The following is a 23,704-nucleotide window of genomic DNA, read 5'->3' as shown; positions in this document are numbered from 1 at the left end:
ATACTGAAACTTTTTAAATAATACATTTGTTTCTAACTTAAAGGTACATTTCTTCCATTGCAGTTATTAAGATATTTCATTTACATTACAGTTAGGAACAGAAACAGTGCCTTTGTCAGTTCACCCGAGTTTTCTTTTATAGCGAATAAACTAGAAGCCTTCTTCTGGGAGCTGAGGCTTCAGACATTCCTAAGAAGTACTGTAGGTAACTGTGCACGTAGAAATTTCAATTCACAGTTATATTACCTAAAGCAGATTAACAATTAACAGATTAGACATTTAAGATATTGTGAATTTTCCTTAACTTTATTAGTTAAGTCTACAAAGAAAAGAAAATTTCACACATGCTTCCACAATAATGTAACAGACATTATAGAAAGTCAAGATATTCCCATTCTGTTGTGGATATTAGGCAGATTTAATATGGTGGGGGGTGGGTTGTGTGTATGGGAAAGCTGTATGACTGCAACTGCATCATGCACAATAATCAATGTTGTACCTTTTCAAGTACAAAAGTGAAGTACCCAAGATTCGTTATTTGGTTGTCACTTCGACAGATGCTTTAGAATGCAAAGTAGGAGAGGCATGAATACTTGTTCCCATCTCATTACATTGGGCCTGCATCTATTTGAGGTGTTGGCTGCCAATCCAATTGCAGCTTTCTGCAAGAATACTGAAGTTTTACGTTAGATGTGAAGTCTTGCCTTTACAAGTTCCCATCCTTTCTCATTAGTCCTTGGAACTGAGCATTCTCCAAGCAAAACAAAGCCAAAAATAGCTACTTTCCTCTCTATTCCTCCATTATTTCTTCCTTTTGAATCTTGTTGAACAAAATTTCAACTAAATAACTTGTGGAAACCATGATCACATATCTAAAAATTGCAGTTCCATCCAGTCAGCTACCACAAGTGTAGTAGAAACAGCAGGTGTTGTAACATAGTCTAGGTTGGATGGAGATAAAAATGATGAAATTGATCATGAGCAATAGCGGTGGCTGTCCATTTAACATTTAGTCCGATATTATTTTCCATTCATGTTAATTTCACACCCAAAATCTTTTTCACAATATACAGATCCTTGAAAACAAATTGCTAACATTCAAAATGTGTTCATTTAATATAATTGGTTTCTGCAATTACTTAATTGTACAGACAATATAGGCAAAATTGGCATTGGCAAAAGTTTACAATATTGAGGTGCATTGTCATAATCAAATTTATACATCTTTTATACATAAAATGTACATTGAGTTTTGTTAAACATATAAAAACATGAATCTTTCTATCCTCTTTAAAACTAAGACAATTTTTGAACAATCAGGAATATCCTGTGAGAATTCTACAAAATGTCTTATCAAAGGCTTTTCAAAGAGTGGTCACACCCAATGCAATTTTTCATATTTCTCCAATTTTTAAAGAAAAATTGAGATAACTGGAAATATATGTTTATTTTGCAATGTTAAATACTTATTTACTCATTGACATGTCAATGTTATATAAAAATAACAATTTGCATTTCAGAATTGTACCACTCATATTCCATGTATTTAATGCAAAGATTTGAGCTGGTGCAACAGGAAGACTTATTTTATACAGTTAATAAGCAAGAAATATACTTAGCCAAGTGCACAATGCTCGATTTAACAAATTCCTTGGTGCATGACCTATTAGTAATTAAGTTAACTAAAATGAATACAATGACAGTGGAGTCTTACAAAGTGTCAACAAAAATTAATCGTCCTTGTTTTTCTTGAAGGCCTGTTCTTCAAATGCAAGTGCACTCTACAAATAATGATAAAAAACATAATTCAAAAAGATCATTTTATCAGTTATCCCGTACCGCCATTACTGTTCATAATTGTGGCTTTCAACTTTGCACGATGCCAAGTTGTTTATGTCAGATGTAATACTGTATTCCTCAGTTAAAAGCTTCAGTTTATATTAAATGGAGTGATATATTGAACAAATCAGGAATAGGACAACACTAACAACCTTTAATACTCTTTGTGCGTTTCAGTGATTTCATTAAGCAAAAAAAATGAAACTCAACTTGTTGCCAGATTATACTATCATTCAAGCTTTATATATAATTTATTTTGTGCCAGTCACTTCAGTCTATTAACCATGTCTTTACTCATGAGGATCTGAATTATCTTGCAACTTTGTCATTGGTCCAGGACAACATTTTGTACCACTGTTTTCAATCATTAGCACCCCATACACCACCTTAAGCATTCACTTTCTCCATCAATGAGATACAATGGCAGCTTAGTGTACCATTTAAAAGATGCACTGCAGCAGCTCGCTATGCCTCCTTTGACAGCACCTTCTAAACCCATGAACTCTGCAATTCAAACATGATTAAGGTTCTTGCCAAGATTTGTAGCTCAGGTTGTGGGTGAGGTTGTTGGCTTGCTCACTGAGCCGGCTAGTCATTGTACAGACGTTTTGTCACCATGCTAGGTAACATCATCAGTGCGGCTTCTGATGAAGTGAAGTTGTTCCACTTCGATTGGAATTTATATGATCCGGTCCGTTAAGTTGGGTTGTGTCATTTCCGTTTTTTTTTTTGCGTGGGTTTGTATATGGGTCTAATTCCAAATGTTTGTTGATTGCATTACGAGTTGAAAACCAGGCCTCTAGGATTTCCCGTGCATGTCTGTGGTTGCCTTGAGCTAGGATGATCATGTCCTAGTTAAATTGATGGCCTTCATTGTCAGAATGATACGACGAACTTCCCCTCATCTCAGTGCACTCGGACAATGAAGACCATCAATTTAATTGGGACGTGACCATCCTAGATCAAGCCAACCCCAGACATGCACGGGAACTCCTAGAGGCCTGGTTTACAACCCGTAATGCAATCAACAAATATCTGGAATTGGACCCCATACACAAACCCACGCAAAAAAGAACCAGAAACGACACAACCCAACTCAACAGATCTGATCAGATCAGATAACTTCCAACCGGAGTAGAACAACATCACTTCATCGGAGGCTGCACTGATGATGTTACTTAACATAGTGACGAAAAGTCTGTACAATAACCAGCCAGCTCGACATGCAAGCCAACAACCTCATCTCAAACATGAGCTGGCAACCTGTGGAGGATGGATACTTATACAACTCTGAAACTTGATTGGTCAAATCCATTTTTCTCATTATCAATTTTTAGAATATAGTTATCAAAATCAGTTTCTAATTTTAAACAAAAGGCACATATGGGAAAAAAAATTACTTGGCAATGGATATTTTGACAGCTAGAACTTGTGAAATGTTCAGTCACAGAAATTTGAAATTGTATCAAAAACTTGCTTGGATCAAGGTCATATGTTGCAGTGTTTTGCCAAGCAAATGATGTTATGAACTAGCATGTTAATGGCTTATATATTGCTCACTAGAAATAAGGTAGGTCATTTTCAGACAGATGTGTATATCTTTAAAGAAACTAGCTGCCCATTGTGAGAATGTTTTGCTACAAAAAGAATTCATTTCAGAAAACAAAAGGATTACTGGGAATTAAATGGCTTGTATTCTCCAACTTTTAATAATATTCTATTTTTGAGAAAGGATATAACTTGAAAATATTATAATCAAATACCGTCTTTAACTGCTATTGAAACATGCACCTCTACTGCATCAGTAAAAAGTACTGCATAGAAATCCTTGAGTATGTCACTGCCATTTTGTTTCCATTTTTATTAGTATTTGAGTAACAGCATTACAGCCATTAAGATTTTGCATTTTTGACATTTTTAAAAATAACTTCCTGTCACTGAAGTTACTGCAATTCATAAGGACATCACACTACCTGCAAGTTCCTTACCAACCAACACATCATCCTGATATGGAACTATATTACCATTCCTTCACTTGTCATTTGGCAAAAATCTAGAAACTCTCTTCCAACAGGACTGTGGGTATGCCTACATAAGAACTCAGAGCAGGATTAGGCAATTCAGCCCCTTCAGCCTGCTCTGCCATTTAATACAATCGTGGCTGATCTCATCTTGGCTTCAAATCCACTTTCCTGCCTGCTCTCCATAATCCTTTAACCAGTTACTAATTAAAAATTGGTCTTTCTCCTCCTTAAATTTATTCAGCGTACTGACATTCACTGCATTCTGGGGTATGAATTCTGTAGATCATGATCTTTTTGAGAGAAATAATTTCTCCTCATCACTTTTAAATCTGCCACGCCTTAGCCTAAAACTTTGACCTGCATGCACTGCAGCTGTTGAAAAGGTAGCTCACATCACTACTTTCTCAAGAGTAATTGGAGATGGACAACCAATGTTGGCCTTGCCAGCACTGCTCATATCCCATGAATGATTAAAAAAAAGTAATATTGTAATTTTCCAAGAATCTAAAGTTTAGCATCACAATCTTGAACTTCTAGAAATAAGGTTAAATGAAGTAAGTCCACTGACTAGTTTAAATTTATTAATAAGAGTTTGCTATCTTTTAAGCTCCCTTCTATAGAAACATCACTAAAAGGGTCCAATGAACAGAGCTCCATACATGCTTTAAATAAAATTATGCAAACCTCTAAATTCCCCAACTTGGAAATTATAACAGCTACCTAACGTTATGTGGTTCATCACCAAGTGAAGGTAACCAAGAAGTAAATTGAGTCTGAGTTCTGCAAAAGCAAACTTCACAAAGTATGACAAAAGTACTCTTGATAACCCGGCAAGGAAGAAGAAGGATATATTACTGGCACAGCACAGTTCTTTACTAAGCATAATATTTATACTGGCAAAGGAAAGTTAGAATAATCCCAAAATCTGATTTTCATTTAACACTATGAACAACTATACATTCTGAAATATAATACCAAATTAGAGTTTACATTTCATTAAGTTTATACTGGCAAATGGTTATGAATGGTTGACTTATTTCTGCTGATAATCATAATCTCCATTGAATATTTTGGATATCATCTGTGACTATACCCCAAAATAAAGTTGGAAATCAAATGATTTATATTGCAACTAAATAGCATGATTTAAGTTGGACCATTAAGCAATGTACCTTTGAATCTGGTAGGCAGGATCCAAAAGCTTCCAACAAGAGATTATCAACCTTTACTGCTTTCTCAAAGTCTGCATATGAAACTTTGTTATCATGGTCATAGTCCTAGTAAAGAAAAGGACAGATTTTGCAACAATAATTAATATAGAAGTAGACCACATAGAGCAATTAGGTGGTATAATAAATTACCACACTGTCCATTCACCTTTAGCACTTGAAGCTCTCTTCCAATATGTTTCCACAATATTGGTCCTATGAAAGATTTATCTAGGTATTTAAAAGCTAGATTTAAGGTCAGCATGGACTCAAACTTTGGCACAAATGCTCTCTAAGTGAGGTTGATATAAGGATAGTTGCTGTGGAAACTGGTTATTTCAACTAGAGGACTAGGTGGTTGAAGAAAAATAATGGATGTTTCACCAGTTAACTTGCTTTGCTATTTATAGGATCTAGGAGCCATTTAGTCCATTGGGCCTGCTTCAAATGTGCTGATCGAACACTTCAATGCCCTTTTCCCATACTATCCCCAAACCCCTTTGCACCACTGGTAAGAAGAAACCCCAGCATGGAAAATTTGGGCCAAAGGGTTGGGTGTTTCCGTGCTGTATGTCTCGGACTCTACCTTAAACATATTCAAAGACTGAGCTTCCACAGCCGTCTGATAGAGAATTCCAAAGGTTCACAATCCTCTCAGTAAAAAAAAATTCTCATCTCTGTTCTAAGTGGCTTCCTCTTTATTTTTACATATGCCCTGTTCTAGCTTCCTCAACTGGGAACAGTGCCTACTAAGATGGGGCCAGAACAGGGTACAATAGATGCCTCAGGAGTGGAGTAGGTAGTTGAGGCAAATTTGATAAGACATAGCAAGAAACTCACTAAGACTTGCAGCAAAAAGCCATCCAAAAACCTGACCCAAGTTAGCAAAAAAGACATAAGATTCAGCCCGCTGTCTTTCAAACTAAATATTAAATTGAACCTCTGTCTGCTTTTTTAAGTGAATACAAAAAAATCCCAAAGAACATCCCGGACAAGCCCTGATTTCTTCCAAAACTAGAGGGCATTCGCTTAAGGTGAGAGGGGAAAGATTTAAAAGGAACCAAAGGGACAACATTTTCACGCAGAGGGTGGTGTGTGTATGGAATGAATTGCTACAGGAAGTGGTAGTCTGGTACAATTACAACATTTAAAGGCATCTGGATAGGCATATGAATAGAAGGATTTAGAGTGATATGGGCCAAATGCTGACAATTGGACTGGATTAATGTAGAATATCTAGACAGCACGGACGAATTGGACCAAAGGGTCTGCTTCCTTGCTGTACATCTCTATGACTATTTTTTTGGAAAGAGTAGGGCAGTTATTCCATGTCCTGGCCAACATTCACATCTCAATCAACTTAAATTCAGATTAACTGGTACTGTCACATTGTTGTTTTTGGGGGATCGCTGTGTGAAAATTAGTTGACCCACTTTCTACATTACAAAGTAATTGCACCTCAAAAGTACCACATTGGCTAAAAGAAATTATAAGACATCATGTAAATACTAGCCATTTTCACTTCATGCTCTCCACTGAAAGCATGGTTGGCACATCTGCATACAATGTAACATTCCCAGTATAATCTGATAGAAAAAACTACATTAGCTGCCTTTGTCCCATTATCAAAGGTCACATGGACACATCCTAATGCTTGAACAGGTGGAATAGTAATGAAAATAATTGTGCAAGTGCTTTCAGATTTTTTTTCCTTTATTCATTCATGGGATGAGGGGTGTCGCTGGCTAGGCCAGCATTTGTTGCCCATCCCTAATTGCCCAGAGGATAGTTAAGAGTCAATCACATCGTGTGGGTCAGCAGTCACATGTAGGCCAGATCAGGTAAGGATGGCAGTTTCCTTCCCTAAAGGACATTAGTGAACCAGATGAGTTTTTCTTGACAATCAACAACACATTCACAGTCATCGTTAAGATTCTTAATTCCAGATATTTATTGAATTCAAATTCGATCACCTGCCATGGTAATATTGAACCCAGGTCCCCTGCACATTATCTGGGTCTCTGAATAAACAGTCTAGCAATAATACCACTAGGCCATCGCCTCCTCCCATAATAAAGCCATAAAAAAAGGTTTTTGAAAGAACAAAATCACAATGATTCCTCTTCCTTTTCCACTTTGAGTGAAGCAAGTATTTTATCTATTTCGTGAGGTGTTCATCTTCCTCATGAGTGTTCCCTTCACGTTTTTAAAGCATATTTATAGAAAATCATTGAAGAATTGTCTCTTTAAAATGTTATATAAAATCATGAAAAGACAACACGCTTCACTGTTATCACTTTCTCATTTCTGGTTATTTTCATTCTTGTCCTAAGACTTGAGAAGGGAATGTCCCTTATTTGTGTTTCCTGACCTTAGAGAACAGCTGATAGTATATATTTTTCATCTAAAGAGTAACCTCCATGCAATATGGTTCTTTCTAAGAAAGACACGTCAGATTATTTAAGAGGTTTTCTCACCATCTTTTTCAGTGCTATCTCTACCAAGTCTTTAACTCCCTCATCAGGATCTTCTTCTGTTGGTTGTTTGATTAGGCTGCTTTTGAGCATGTGAAACATCTCCTCGCGTGAAATGAACCCATCTCCATTCAGATCAAAAACTTCAAAACAGACTGGATCAAAATAAATCAAATAACTTTAGACTGTATTAATTACCATCCAAACATGTACATGCATTTTATACAATTCAATAAATGTATATATAATCCTACATTTAATTTTTTCATCCAAAGTCCCACGGAGAATTATTGATAATCCTTCAATCCATTCCTTTAAGTTGACATAGCTATCATTGTCTTTGTCAAATACACGAAAAACTGAGGACAAAAAAAGAAAACCAAACTCACGTCAAGTATTTAATGTTTACTTAAAATTATTGAGTTTACATTGCAGGCCTGAAATGGAGAAATTTGAATTAAATAAGATCTGGAATTTAAAAATGAGCCTAAATAACAACCACGTAACTATTGTCAGTTGTCATAAAACTCTACTGCTTAACTAATGTCCTTTAGGGAAGGAAATCTATCATCCTGACCTGAAATGACGAGTATATGACTCCAGACCCACAATGTGATTGACTCTTAACTGCCCTCTGAAATGGCTTAACAAATATCTCAGTTTTTTAAAATCCCTACAAAGTCTAAACAAAGAAATAAAACCAAATGGAACACTCAGCATCAATCCAGCACCAGGAAAAGCAAGACAAATCCAACCCAACCCATTACTGCCCCATCAGTCTATTCTCAATCATTGGTAAAATGGTGGAAGGTGTCATAAACAGTGCTATCAAGCAGCACCTGCTCAGCAATAACCTCCTCGCTGATGTACAGATTGTGTCTGCCAGGGCCATTCAGCTCCTGACCTCATTACAACCTTGGTTCAAATATGGAAAAAAGAACTGAATTCCAGAGGTGAGATGAGAGTGACAGACTTTGACATTAAGATCCCATTCAACCATGTGGGGTATCAAGGAGCCCTAGCAAAACCAGAAACAATGGGAATCAGGGGGCAAACTCTTTAGTGTTTGGAGTATTATGCCACACATAGGAAGATGGTTGTGGTTGTTGGAGATCAGTCATCTCAGCTCCAGGATATCACTGCAGGAGTTCTTCAGGGAGATGTCCTCGGCCTAACCATCCTCAGCTACTTCATCAATGACTTTCCCTCCATTATAAGGACAGAAGTGGGGATGTTCGCCGATGATTGTACAATGTTTAGCACCATTCACAAGTCCTCAGATACCGAACCAGTCCATGTTCAAATGTAACAAGATCTGGACAATACCCAGGCTAGGGCTGACAAATGGCAAAGAACATTTGCGTCACACAAATGCCAGGCAATGACCATCTCCAGTAACAGACAATAATCTAACCACTGCCCCTTGACATTCAATGATGTTACCGTTACTGAATCCCCCACTAACATTCTCGGGATTACCATCAACCAGAAACTCAAGTGAACTCGCCACAGTGACTACAAGAGGCTAGGAATACTGTGGCAAGTAACTCACTTCCTGCTTCCCCAAAACCTGTGCACCCATCTACAAGGCATAAGTCATGAGTGCGATGGAATACTCCCCACTTGCCTAGATTGGTGTAGCTCCAAAAAACTCAAGAAGCTTGACACCATCAAGGACAAAGCAGCCCGTTTGACTGGAATGACATCCATAAGCATCCATTCCCTCCACCACCAACAGTAGCAGCAGTGTGAACTATCTACAAGGTGCACTGAAGAAATTCACTAAAGATCATTAGGCAGCACCTTCCAAACCCACAACCATTTCCATCTAGAAGGACAAGGGCAGCAGATACACAAGAATGGCACCATCTGCAAGTTCCGCTCAAAGCTACTCACCACCTAGACTTGGAAATATATCGCTATTCCTTCATTGTCACCAGGTCAAAATCCTGGAATTCCCTCCCTAAGTGCATTGTCAGTCAACCTACAGCACATGGACTGCAGCAATTGAAGAAGGCAGCTCACTGCCACCTTCTCAAGAGCAACTTGGGAAGGCAATAAATACTGGTCAGCCAACAGTGCCCATGTCCCACTAGTGAGTTAAAAAAACACCCAATAATGACAAATACAACCCTGTTGACCCTGAAAAGTGCTCCTAATGAATACTTGGGGATTGTACCAAAATTGGAAGAACTGTCCCGCATACTAGTCAACAACAGCCTGCCTTAGCCACATTCACAGAATTATAAATCGCAGGCCTTATCCCAGACATCATCAACACCATCCCTAGATGTCCCCTGTCCAACTGGGCAGGGCAGGACTACAAGAGGTGGTAACACAATGGTATAGAGTTGGCAAGGAATTGCCTGGGGGTTCTAAACACTAGCTCCAGACCCAATGAAATCTAATGTTATCAAGTCAAACATGGGCAAGTAAACCACCTGTTTACTTCTACCTTCGCCCTCCCCACACCCACTCTCCTTTTCCCTTTCTCAGCTTTTAAATCAGTACTCTTCTATATTGAACACTACCTGGAGGAAGCACTAAGGGTGGAAGGGGCTACCTGGTGGGGGTCTTCAATGTCCTTCACCAAGAATAGTTCAATTGTACCTCCACTGACTGAAATAGCTGAGTCTTTAAGACATCACTGCAGGACTGCGTCTGTGAGAAATGGCAAGCAAACCAACAAGAGGGGAAAATCTGCTTGACAATGTGGTTCACGAAACTACCTGCCACAAATGTGTCCATCCATGACAGCATCAGTAGAAGTGACAACTGCAGAGTCATTGTGGAGAGCAAATCCTGTCTTCACATTGGGGACACCCTCCATATTTTGTGTGACACTATCTTGAGTGAAAAATGGGACAGACTTCAAACATATCTAGTAACTCAAAATTGGGTCTCCATGAGGCACTGTGGGTTGTCAGCAGCAGCAATAGAATTATATTCAATCACAATCTGCAACCTCACGAACCAGGATATCCTTGACTCCACCATGATCTTCAAGCCAGCAGATGAACGCTGGTTCAATGAAAAGTGCAGGAGCATATGACAAGAACAGCACTGGGTAAAAATGAGGTGTCAATCTGATGAAGCTATGACACAGGATCTACTTATAAAGAAACTGCATACAATGGACAGGTCTAGGTGTTCCCATAACCAATGAATCAGATCTAACTTCTGCAGTTCTGGCACATCCAGTTGAGAATGGTGATGGGCAATTAAACAATAAACAGGAGGTTGATGCTTCACAAGCATCCACATCTTCAATGTGGGAAAGCTCAGCAAATCAGTACAAAAAACAAGGGTGGGGTATTTCTTCCACCTCCAGTCAAAGTGCCAAGTGGATAATCCATCTTGGCCTACTCTCAAGGTTCCCACTGTCACAGATGTCAGTCTTAAGATTCACTCCACGTGATATCAAGAGGCCGAATGCACTGGTAACTGCAAAGACTGTGGATTGTGAAATCATTCAAGCTATTGTCGAAAGATTTGTGCTCTAGAAATAGCCATAACCCTGTTCCAATACAGCTGCAACATTTGCATCTACCCAGCAATGTGGAAACCAGGCAAATCTTATGACAAAATGAGGGGCGAATCTAACCTGGTTAATTACCACCCTATCAGTATATTTTCGATTATCAGCAAAATGATAAAAGGACTCATCAACAGTGTTATCAAGTGGCTGCAAAGGAAGAGTGAAGTGAAAGTCGCAAATGGGATTCCTACACTTGTCAGGAGCATCTGATCTAAGAAGTGCTGAGAATTATTTGTTAAAACAAATGGACTGTTTATTGATGTGTGCATGCATATTAAGCGCTGGCTGGTCTCTGCCTCCAAATAATTATGTACCAACATTGCTCTGCTGTTTCTGGTCCCCCTCCTGACATTCACTCAAGGGGGAGATGCCAAGGGGGCTTAACTGATTCTTTTCAACTGTTATTCTTAGACTGTTGAGATAGTTATATGACTTCTGTTCAAGTTTGCTGGTATGAACCTTTAAAAATTTTTATGGCCTAAGCCTCTTTTCAGTTCTGACAACTCGAAAACTTGCCTTCCCTCTTTACTTGGATTTAATAGCAGCTACAAGCCACCCTAGGATGGGTGCACCCCACACTAAAGGTCATTTTTTGGTAGGTCACTTTTTTGTTTTAACTTTGAAGTTGGAGAGAAGCTGCTTCTATTTAAGTAGACATTCCCTTAACTTGCCTGCCAGAGCATCCTGATGTTTTCATGCTGAAATGCCTCCCATGGCCTACCCTCAGCTTCAAGACCCTATCAATCTTTCCTAATTGTATGGCCAGTCTACTCTCTGGCCATTAATTAGCCAAAATATAAAAATCACCACTGGAAATCGCCTTACACAGTTTGAGCTTTTGAGCCCCAATTCACTTGGCAGTGGACCAAAGGAAAATCTTACGCCATATCTCATTTATGAGCATATTTTTCAACTTCAGTTCATACATTTAGCCAAAAATGCAGCAAAATCTCTTTTTATCATTGGAATAGCGATGGAACTGTGAACAATATTAAAGGCAAGCTAAATGAAGATGCCTCCTCTGCCAGATAACCATGGTATGATATAAAATAATGAGTATAAAAATTCACGAACAATTCTTTAAATTTGTGTTGAAATCTTTCAAATTTAACTTCCAATGCTGCAATGTAAGTTAAGAACTATTGTAGCCACTGGCTTGTATTGAACATTTTAAAAATGTACCTAGCTTAATGCCTTTCAGCTCAAATGCTAAGAACATGCAATGTGCCTTATTGACTACCACCCAATGGCTCCAACCTCAATAATCATGAAATGCTTCGAGAGGCTGGTCATGGCCCACATCAACTCCAATCTCAGTCCAGGTGCATAACGGCCTGGTATGGCAACTGCTCTGCCCAGGGCCGTAAGAAACTACAGAAGCATAGCGCAGACCATCATGGAAGCCAACCTTCCATCCATGGACTTTATTTACACAACTCACTGCCACAGAAAGGCTGCCAACAAACATCATCAAAGACCCATTGCACCCAAGTAATGATCTGCTACAATCTCTTCCATCAGGCAGAAGATACAGAAGCCTGAACACACACACCAGCCAGTTCAGGAACAGCTTCTTCTCGGCTGTTATTAGACTGATGAATAGACTCTCTAGCCTCAAATAATGCTGATCTTACTAACGTTGATCTCGCCTAGTGCATGCGCTATGCACTGTAACCTTTATGCCTCTAAGTCCTTTTGATCTGTACATCCTTGCTTACTATGATCTGCCTGTACTGCTTGTAAACAAAGCTTTTCACTGTCCTTCGGTACACGTGACAATAAATCCATCAATCACATGCACAATTATACAAAGGCTCCACATTGCGTTGCTCAATGCATAGATTTACATTTCACGAAAAGTTATCACATCTGCAACATATTATAACTCTAACCTCTATCTGTAATCATATCATCAGTCATTCCAAATGTAGTGTGCAGAACATTTCTGAACTTGTTTCGATCCAGTCCGACTGCAATCCGCTGCTCAGGGAAAGTGGCAACAAGCGTACTGAAGACTTTCATTAAACACTGCACCTCATGTCTGTTGACTGCAATATATGGACAGAAAAAAATGCTTTTCAATTAAGATAAGAAATAGTACGTATTCATCTTATTAAAAGTACTACTGATCTTTAGCAGTAAGATTATTTAGATTTCTATGTAACTTAATTTACTAAACTGAGATTAAAAGGAAATTGCTACCTGCACCTCTTTTATTTCAAATACGTACCATTACCAGTACTTTTTGCTTCAGAATTATTGGTGAGGGATAGCCTAAAAGCAGATCTTATTGTGAAGTCTCTCTCATAAAATTTCACAAGTTCACCTTCACTGATATTACAAATGGAAGTGCACCTCATAGTCGTCCATCTCCAGTGAAAATGTCAATGGAAAGATTTTATGATGTTACACATAGAAAGTTTGTGTCAGCTATGTGATGAAGAATATTTAAGTTATTATCATTTGGGAACATGGAATTTTAAAACTGAGGCAGATGTGTGGTTTCAGTTCTGTGGAGCTAACAGATTTTTTAAGAAGTCACAAAGTCTTTTAGAATAAAGAACTAATGACACCTTCCAAGAAGGCATGTGATACAATCAAGTGACATCTGTGGTATCAGTTAATGAACCACTTAAACAGCTGAATTTACAGCAGACAGGAAAAAAGTTGATCAGAGGCTATTAGATTAGTTTCAACTTCAGTTCAGAAGAATCAAGTTTTCAGTTTAGAAGGTAATTTCACCCTAGTAGTTTTAGTTTGTAAATCCTCCATGCTGTGACAGTTTGTATGCAAGTTTTCAAGTCGTCAGAATTGAGAAGAGGTTTAGGTCATCAGAATTTTAAAAGGTTCATACCAGCAGACATGGACATCAGCAGTCTAAGAAGAACAATTGAAAACAGTTAAGTAAGAAATCAACGAGTTGAGATAAACGACATTTCTCTGGATTGAATATTTGATATTGCTGGAGAATGCACTGAAACTTTGTTTTGCTATTTACATACACCGTGTTTTTTCATTAGAGTAGTAAACTTGTTCTTTTGTTAAAGAACCTTTGCAGCCTTGTGTGAACATGTTCAGTTGTCAACCACGATAGCAACAACTGCACAAAAATACTTATGATCCATCAAACTAGGTTTCATTTTGAAATCTGACTTGTCCAGTTTTACCATTAACTAGGATGAGAACAAAGTAGGGCCTCTTCCGGCATAAGTTTTATTGAATCTATGAGAAATTTGTGTTTAAAAAACAGGTATGTGGAGGTAGTAGACATTTTAAAAAGCATTGAGTACAGTTTATTGTGATGATTAGCTTTAAAATGGCTTTGAATGTTGCTAAGGATTTTCTGTGAGTAGAAGACCTAACAGTGGATTATTTGAAATCTTTGACTGAAGCTAAACTGAAGGAGTTAGCAGATATAATGAAGGTAGAAATAAAAGCAGGATCTCATAAGAATGACACATTTAAAATGATTACTCAAATTCTGGAATAAAAAGGAGAAAAACCTGAACATATAACAGAACAGCACAGGAACAGGCCTTATGACCCACCACGTCTATGCCAACCAGGATGCCATTTTAAACTAATCCCATATGCATGCACAGGGTCCGTATCAATATATTCCCTGCCTATTCATAAGTCTAAATGCCTCTTAAACTATCGTCTTTGCTTCTACCACCTTGCCTGGCAGCTACCACCCTCTTTGTAGAAAAACTTTCCTCACACATCTCCTTTACACTTTTCCACTCTCACCTTAAATGTATGTTTCTAGTATTCCAACCTGGGAAAAAGACTCCAACTATGCACTTTATCAGTGCCTCTCATAATTTTATACACTTCTATCAGGTCGAAGCTCTAGTAATAATAAAACAAGATTGTTCAACCTCCCCTTATAGCTACAAAATCAGAAATTGCTGGAAAAACTCAGCAGGTCTGGCAGCATTTGTGAACAGAAACCATTGTTAACATTTCAGGTCCAGTGACCTTTCTTTAGAGCTGATTGTAGCTAGGAAAAGGTGGGTATATATGCGAGGGAAGGGATGGTGGAGGGGCAAAGACTAAACGATAGGAGATGGCTACAGTGCTCCAGCAAAGCTCAGCTCAACCTGAAAGAGCAACATTCATTTTCCACTTGGGAACCCTGCAACCTTCTGGAATTGATATCAAGTTCAATAATTTTAGAGCCTGAGCACCCACACACAACAGGCCTTGTCATCTCATGGGCTGCTACCACAAACAACTCATTGTCAGCTACTGTGGTCCCCATTGCTATTCATTCGTCCAGGCTGACATTTACCCATTCCTCTGTCTGCCCAATTGTTTTTCTCTCTCCAAGCTCCACATGCACCTATCGTTTATTCTTTCCCCCTCTCCCACCCCTTCCCCAGTAATAGGTACCAACCTTTTCCTAGCTACAATCAGATCTAATGAAGGGTCACTGAAGCCAAATGTTAATCTGATTTCTCTCCACAGATGCTGAGTTTTTCCAGCAAGTTCTGATTTTGTTTCGAATTTCCAGCATTCACATTCTTTGGATTTTATTTTCTCTCCTTATGGCTAATAGATTCCAATCCAAACAACATCCTGGCAAAACTTCATTTGCACCCTCTCCAAAGCCTCCACATTTGTCCTATAATGTGACCAGAACTGCACACGATACTCCAAAATTGAGATGTCACCTCTAGAAATGGCTGAGATTCCGTTAGAAATTTAAAAACTTCAGTTTGAGGAAAAAGACGAGAAACAGCAATGGAAAGAGAAAACAATGAAAAGAAAGGAGTGATGGATATTGAACTTTAAATAAAAAGCTTGAACTTCAGAGAGGGACTGAAATTAAACAGCATGACTTGAAGAGATTGAAAGCTTAGAATAAACGAAGAAAGAGGAAATAGTAGCTCAGAGGGTGATTCTGATTTCAATGAGTAGTTTGATTTAGCTAAAATTCAACATATAGTGCTTAAATATTCAGAGGACAGAGTCAAAAAATAGTTCATGTCATTGGAAAAGGCAGCTGGGAAGATGAGGTGTCTTTAATGTTAGAGATAGTAGGAACTGCAGATGCTGGAGAATCCGAGACAACAAGGTGCAGGGCTGGATGAACACAGCAGGCCAAGCAGCATCATAGGAGCAGAGAGGCTGACGTTTCGGGCCTAGACCCTTCATCAGACTGTTTTAACATGTACAGCTGGAATGTGTATACCAATTTGTCAGAAGAACAATCTGCAGACTACGTAACCTCTAAAAAATAAATTCTCAATGCTTATGAACTTGTGCCTGAACTTTATCAACTGAAGACTATAAGAAAAAAAACAGATGTTTGTGGAATTTGCAAGCATTTGCAAGAGAAACTAAGTGGTGTGAGATCAGTGGTTTTTCTCCCTTCTTAATAGATTCTAAAGGCGGATACTACCTTTGCATTACAGTTGCAGTTTTAACACCCATTTCCTTTTCCAATGCATCCTTTTCCCAGGAGTCCATTAGCATTCCTACCACTGCAATTGGTCTGATATTTAACTGGGTTTAATACGTATGGTCTCATTATCAATAAAATTTTCTTGATAACAATTTTAGGTTCTAGCCTTTCACTTTTATTATTTTATCATCCTTCTGTTGCTTCCTAAAACTAATCTTTTCCCTCTGCAGATTTTATATTCCTCCAATACCCTTGTGGATTTCCAGTGTGACCTTTTCCTGACATGTAACTTTCTGTTTGAAATATCTTGGGTATTTTCCAGAATTGCTTCCCTCAGATCTTTATACTTGCTCATCTAAATAACTTTTAATGTTTACAAGAAAACTATTTTGAAATTCTTCCATAATAATGATTTCTCTCACATTTCCCAGCACTTTTTTCTCTCAGTTAAGTGATCAAAACCACTGATCTCAGCTCCAGGAATTCTCTGCAGGAGTTCCTCAGAGTAGTGTCCTCAGCCCAAACATCTTCAGCTGCTTCATCAGTGGCCATCCCTCAATCATAAGGTCAGAAGTGGGGATGTTCGCCAATGTTTGCACAATGTTCAGCACCATTCGTGACTCCTCAGATACTGAAGCAGTCCGTGTTCAAATGCAACAAAATCTGGACAATATCTAGGCTTGGGCTGACAAGTGGTAAGTGACATTTGGGCCACATAAATGCCAGGTTATGACCATCAGCAATAAGAGACAATCTAACCACCACCCCTTGACATTCAATGGTGTTACCATCACTGAAACCCCCACTAAGGACATCCTTGGGGTTATCATTGACCGGAAACTCAACAGGACTCACCACATAAACACAGTGGCTAAAAGAGCAGGCCAGAAGCTAGGAATAATGTGGCAAGTAACTCACCTCCTGACTACTCAAAGCCTGTCCACTATCTACAAGGCACAAGTCAGGAGTGTGATGGAATACTCCCCATTTGCCTGGATGAGTGCAGCCCCAACAACACTCAAGAATCTTGACACCATACAGGACAAAGCAGCCCACTTGACTGGCATTATATCCACACGCATGCACTCCCTCCACCACCGATGCTCAGTAGCACCAGTGTGTACTATCTACAAGATGCACTGCATAAATTCACCAAAGATCCTCAGACAACACCTTCCAAACCCATGACCACTTCCATCTAGAAGGGCAAGGGCATCAGACATATGGGAACACCATCAACTCCATTTCCCCTCCAAGCCACTCACCATCCTGACTTGGAAATATCTCGCCATTCCTTCACTGTCACTGGGTCAAAATCCTGGAATTCCCTCCCTAATTGCATTGTGGGTCAACCCACAGCAGGTGGACTGCAGCAGTTCAAGGTACCAGCTCACCACCACCTTCTCAATGGCAACTAGGGATGGGCAAGAAATGCTGGCCAGACAGCGACACCCACATTCCATAAATGAATAGAAAAAACCTGATAAACGGAATCAAGGGGAGAGGATTACTTAACTAAATTGAAGAGAAATTTATAAATCAAAGCTCAGAAACTACACTTCTAAGTTTCAAGTTTCAGTAAGAAACTAATTAAAGCATGTGCGTTGGCCAAAAAGCACTTGACAAGTGCTCAAAGAACATAAAATCTAGATCAGATTAAAGATAAAAATCAAGACTCAAAATAGCGATGTTGAAGGCAAGGTATTAGTATTGTTACCTGTTTCTGGGAACCATTAAAAGTGAGGTTCACTGGAACTTATTAATGAGGATTTTATTTAAATTGATAGTTTCCCACAACCAGAAAGAAAATCAGCAAATATATCATGTTCATGTGTTAAAGTCATCCTATGACAAGAAAGGTGTATTTACAGTTCTGAAAGACAAGTGAGCAAAATTAGAATATTAGAACAATTGGAAGATGGATCAGAAATTGAAAATTCAATGTTTGTCTCACCAGTAATTAAAATAGATAATATGAAGTTGCTTTAAAAATTAGATGGAATATTATGCTATTTTCCAGAAAACAATCAACATGACTTATAAAAGTGATAGCAGACTCAGATTGATTTGTGTGAATCGGCCAGGGCAAACATTTTTAGCTCTACACCATGTTAATGTAAGGAATGTGTTACCCATAAAACAACATCCTTACAGACTCATTCCATTGATAATAATCAAGTGAGGGAAGAGATTAAGTTTGTGATGGACAATGACATTATTGAACCAAGTCATTGTAGCTGGAATTCACCTGTGTTGATGGTCCCAAAAGCAGATGGTTTGCAAGACAGTGTACCAATTATCACAAAGTCGATGTGTTAACAGGCAGATTTGTGGCCTAGTCCAAGACAGGAAGACCATATTGGGAGAATTTAATAAGCATAATTTGTCTCAAAAGTTGAATTGCTCAAAGGATATTGGAAAGTTCCAATGATTGATAGAACTAGAGAAATATCAAGCTTTGTAACAATGGATGTTACATTATCAATGTAAAGTCATGCTGCTTGGAATGAAAAATGTACCAGCAATATTGCACCGATTAATCAAAATTATTGAAAGATTATTTAAGCAATCTGGTTGTGTTCAGCCAAACCCAGGAAGAACAAGAACATTAGTTCAGCAAACTGTGTTATTGGCTACATAGAAACAATTTGGTCATATGTCTTACTGAAAGTAAATTTACTGAAACAAATGTGACTTGGGTCACACTGTGGCACAAGGCCAAGTAGCATCTAGAGAAGGAAAAATAAAGCCATCATGGATTTTCCTTATTTCCAAAACAAAACACAAAATTCTATGACATATTGGATTGAATGGATTTTATCAGATGTTTCCTTTGACAATGGTTCCTTTGACAAGTTTGTTGAAGAGACAGAAGAAATTTGAATGAACAAAAGAATGTCAGGGTGCCTTTGATAATCTAAATGTTGTGCTGTCAACCGCTCTGGTTGACAATCTCAAAAAGAAATTTTCCTCAATTCTCCTCTTAGCTTACTACCTCTTACATTAAATCTATGCCAACTGGTTATTGAAACCACTAGAACTGGAAAAAAATACCTTTCTATCCATCGTATCTATGCCCATCATAGTCTTATATGTTTGTATTATGTCCCCTTTCAATCTTCACTGCTCCAAAGAAACGAATCTCAGCCTATCCAATCTTTCCTTGTAGCTCTGACCCTGCAGCCCAGGCTGCATCCTAGTAAATCTCCTCTACATCCTCACTAATACCACACACCTTTCCTATTATGTGGTGGCTAGAACTGCACACAGTACTTCAGTTGTGACCTAACAGTGCTTTATACAGTTCCAGCATAACTTCCATACTCTAGTATTCCATGCCTCAGCTAATAAAAACAAGTGAGCATAACCTCCCTAACTCTTAAACCCTATGCCTTGGCTGTAAAAGAAAAGTATCCCATATGCTACCTTAATCACTTTATCCACCTGTCTTGCTACCAAAAGTGACTCGTGCACATGCACACCAATGTCCCTCTGATACTTAGTGCTTCCCAGGGTCCCACCATTCATCATGTATTTCCTTGCCTTGTTTGTCCTGCCCAAATGCATCACGTCACATTTATCCAGATTGAATTCAATTTACCACTGATTAGCCCATCTGAACAGCCCATCTATATCCTCCTGAAATCTAAGGCTATCCTCCTCACTACTTACCACCCCACCAATTTTTGTATTTTTTATTTTGTTGATCAATCCTCCTACATTCAAGTCTAAATTGTTTATACAAACCACAATCAGCAAAGGCCTCAACACCAACCCCTGTGGAACTGCACTGAACACAGACTTCCAGTCACAAAACACCCCTCATCTTGTGAATCCCTAGATGAGTATAAGGCCAGTAGGAGTATACTTAAGAGAAAAATCAGGAGGACAGAAAGGGGACATAAGATAGCTTTGGTAAATAGAGGTAAGGAAAATCCAAAGAGATTCCATTAGTACATTAGGGGCAAAAGAGTAACTAGGGAGAGAATAGGGCCCCTTATAGATCAACATGGCTGTCTATGTGTGGATCCACAGGAGATGGGTGAGATACTAAACGAATATTTCGCATCAGTATTTACTGTGAAGAAGGACATGGAAGCTAGGGAACTTGGAAAATAGGGTGATATCTTGAAAAGAGTGCATTTTACAGAAGAAGAGGTGCTGGAAGTATTAAAACTCAAAGATAGATAAATCCCCAATACCTGATCAGGTGTTTCCCAGGTTTTTGTGGGAAACTAGGGAAGAAATTCCTGGACCCCTTGTTGACATATTTGTATCATCAACAGAAACAGATGAGATGCCAGAAGATTGGAGGTTGGCTAATGTGTTGCCAATACTTAAGAAAGGCTGTAAGGAAAAGCCAGGGATCTATATACCAGTGAGCCTTATGTCAATGGTGGGTATGTTGTTCGAGGGGATTTTGAGGGAAAGGATTTACATGTATTTGGAAAGGCAAGGACCGATTGTGGAGAGTCAACATGGCTCTGTGTGTGGGAAATCATGTCTCATTAACTTGATTGAGTTTTTCGAAGAGATGACAAAGAAGAGTGATGAGGGCAGAGTAGTAAACGTTGTCTATGTAGACTTCAGCAAAGCATTCAACAAGGTTCTACATGGTAGACTAGTTAGTAAGGCCAGATCATGAGATCCAAGTGGACTTAGTCATTTGGATAAAAAGTTGGCTTTAACGTAGGAGACAGGAGGCGGTGGTAGAGCATTGCTTTTTGGACTGGAGGCTTGGAAACCAGCTGTGTGCCACAAGAATCAGTACTGGGTCCACTGCTTTTCATAATTTATATAAATGATTTGCATGTATATAGGAGTGAATATAGGAGGCATGGTTAGTAAGTTTGCAGAAGATACGAAAGCAGGCGGTGTAGTGGATAGCCAAAAAGGTTATCTCAGAGTATGACAGGAGTGTTGTGGAACAGACAGACCTAGGAGTACAAACATATAGTTCATTGAAAGTGGTGTCACAGGTAGACAGGGTGGTGAAGAAGGCATTTAGCGTAGGGGCGTAGATAGGGTCAGTGGCCAAGGATATTTTCCTGGGATGCAGAGTCAAAAACTAGAAGGCATAAGGTGAGAGGGGAAAGATTTAAAAAGGACCTCAGAGGTAACCTTTTCATGCAAAGGGTGGTGTGTGTATGGAACAAGCTGCCAGAGGAAGTGGTGGAGGCAGGTATAATTACAACATTTAAAAGACATCTGGATTGGTATATGAATAGGAAGGGTTTACAGGGAAATGAGCCAAATGCTGGCAAATGGGACTAGATTAATTTAGGAAATCTGGTCAGCCTGGACAAGTTGGACCAAGGGGTCTGTTTCCATATCGTACAGCTCTATGACTCTATAGCTGTTATGAAAATCATTGGATGTTTAATATAAATATATTATTACTGACAATGTGAAGTAAAAATAGCGATAAGAAATTTTGACAGAAAATAATTCAAGCACACTTTTCATTTTTTCTTTGTGGGAAAAGCTGGAATAAAAATTTCATGGCAAATCTGGAATTTTAAAATAGAGGGAGATGGATGGCTTCAGTTATGTGAAGGTAACTGAATTTTTTAATGAGGTCCAAAGGTCATTTGGGATAATGTATTTACAGTAGTCAGATTGGATAATATGACGTTACTTTAAAAATCAGAAAGGATTATTATGCTGTCTTCCAGAAAACAATCAAAACAACTTACAAAAGCTGTATAACATACTCAAATCAAACAAAACTGAACTAAAGACATAATTTCAAAGAAGACATGCATCTAGCCAAGTTCTTGGTGCTAATGTGTGAAATTTATATTGCTGAGTTTATGACATACACGTGATAAAAAGAACATATCAGCGTACATAGATTAGTTTGACTTCAGTTCAGAAAAGAATTTCAGCCTATCAGAAAGATTTTAGTTTATGACTCCTACAACCTTTGACCACTTGTGTAGAAGTTTTGAAATTATCAGAACTGAAAAGAGATTTAGACCATTAGAATTTGAAACGGCTTGTACTAGCAGAATTAGGAACAAGTCATTTAACTCTCAGCATTTCTGAGAACTGAAAAGTGTCAGTTAAGTAACAAATTAAACAGTTGCAATAGGAGTGTGTTTTTTATATATAGAATTGAGTGGCTATAAAAATAATGATAGAGAATAGTTGAAACTTGTTCTGCTGTTAATGTTAAGATCTTTCTAAACTGTCTTATAAATGTAGCTTTGTTTTTCTCCTTGTATTTTGCATAAGAAACTTGTTAAATAACCTTTACAATCTCACATGTAAATATTCAGCAACAATCCACCACGGTAACCAACTCCAAAACTCAAACCTGTAATCTATCAGGCCAGGTTTCATTCTAGTATCATTTGCCCAGTATTAACTCATCAGGGATGCTGTTACATTGTCTCTAACCAGTAACGCTCAAGTAAGATAACAATTGAGGTTCCCAAATCTCCCTCATTTCAGCGATCAAAGGCTGTGGGTAGAAAGCAGGAGTACTGAGTTGGGTGATCTGCCATGATCATTTGATCACTGTGATCACTCACTTTTCCATCTTAAAATCACAATCTAATACCATCATGTGCTGTAATTCCAGGCATCATGCAGCTTATTGTTTTATAATTAAAAATTTTATATTTTTAGTATATGGTTTTATCTTGTCTTTTGGATGTATGAAGAGCCTCACTCTACAGCATTCTCTTATTTTCCAGCAAAAATACCAGCAGAGCTTACAGACTGGGGAGGGGAAGCTGAAAGTTAAAGGAACAGAGTAAAGCAGAAACAAAAAGAATGAAAGATGAAAGGTCTTAATAATATACATTACTGTCACTAAACTGCCCTCTGTAGCCCATGTTATAATGCAACTTCTGCCATATTTTTTAAGGCAATCACTGATGGTATAGTTTGGAACTGCATATCCAACACCAATGATGCAATTATTGTCCACTCCTTTAGAACCAGTGTTCCTCAGCCAATTAAATGCAAAGGCATCTTCCTTTCTAATATTTGGTATTTCTGTGACAATACAGTTGAATACCACTTTAAATTCATACAGCTTATTAAACAAGACTAACACTTGAATTATTAACGAAAACAGTGGATGCTAGAAAACTGACATCAAAGCAGAAAATTCTATAAATGTGCAGCTGGTCTAGCAATAACTGCAGAGCGATGAATAGAATTTACAAAGTGAAGGAGTGAAGAGGTTTTAGTGAAGCATA

The 23,704-nt window shown here is 38.4% G+C and overlaps 1 protein-coding gene across 4 annotated transcripts in view; it reads right to left on the bottom strand.

The window, feature by feature from the left end:
- Positions 1–285: 285 nt before the first annotated feature.
- efcab1 (EF-hand calcium binding domain 1) overlaps positions 286–23,704 on the bottom strand; it is a 29,822-nt gene continuing 6,403 nt past the window's right edge. For 2 of the 4 annotated variants that reach the window (XM_020520743.2, XM_048606408.1), the window contains exons 2-6: positions 12,976–13,131; positions 7,800–7,904; positions 7,549–7,700; positions 5,036–5,140; positions 286–1,781 (exon numbers count right to left, since the gene is read on the bottom strand). In XM_020520743.2, coding sequence (XP_020376332.1) covers positions 1,731–1,781; positions 5,036–5,140; positions 7,549–7,700; positions 7,800–7,904; positions 12,976–13,131 — 569 coding nt within the window. In that variant the 3' untranslated portion in view covers positions 286–1,730. The remainder of the gene's footprint in view (positions 1,782–5,035; positions 5,141–7,548; positions 7,701–7,799; positions 7,905–12,975; positions 13,132–23,704) is intronic. The other 2 variants (XM_048606400.1, XM_048606395.1) reach the window with 2 other exon arrangements.

Source organism: Rhincodon typus, chromosome 2 (genome assembly GCF_021869965.1).
Source record: "Rhincodon typus isolate 14 chromosome 2, sRhiTyp1.1, whole genome shotgun sequence".
Classification (NCBI taxonomy): domain Eukaryota; kingdom Metazoa; phylum Chordata; class Chondrichthyes; order Orectolobiformes; family Rhincodontidae; genus Rhincodon; species Rhincodon typus.
Note: the sequence above shows the minus strand (reverse complement) of the source record. Positions and strands in the feature narration are given on the sequence as shown.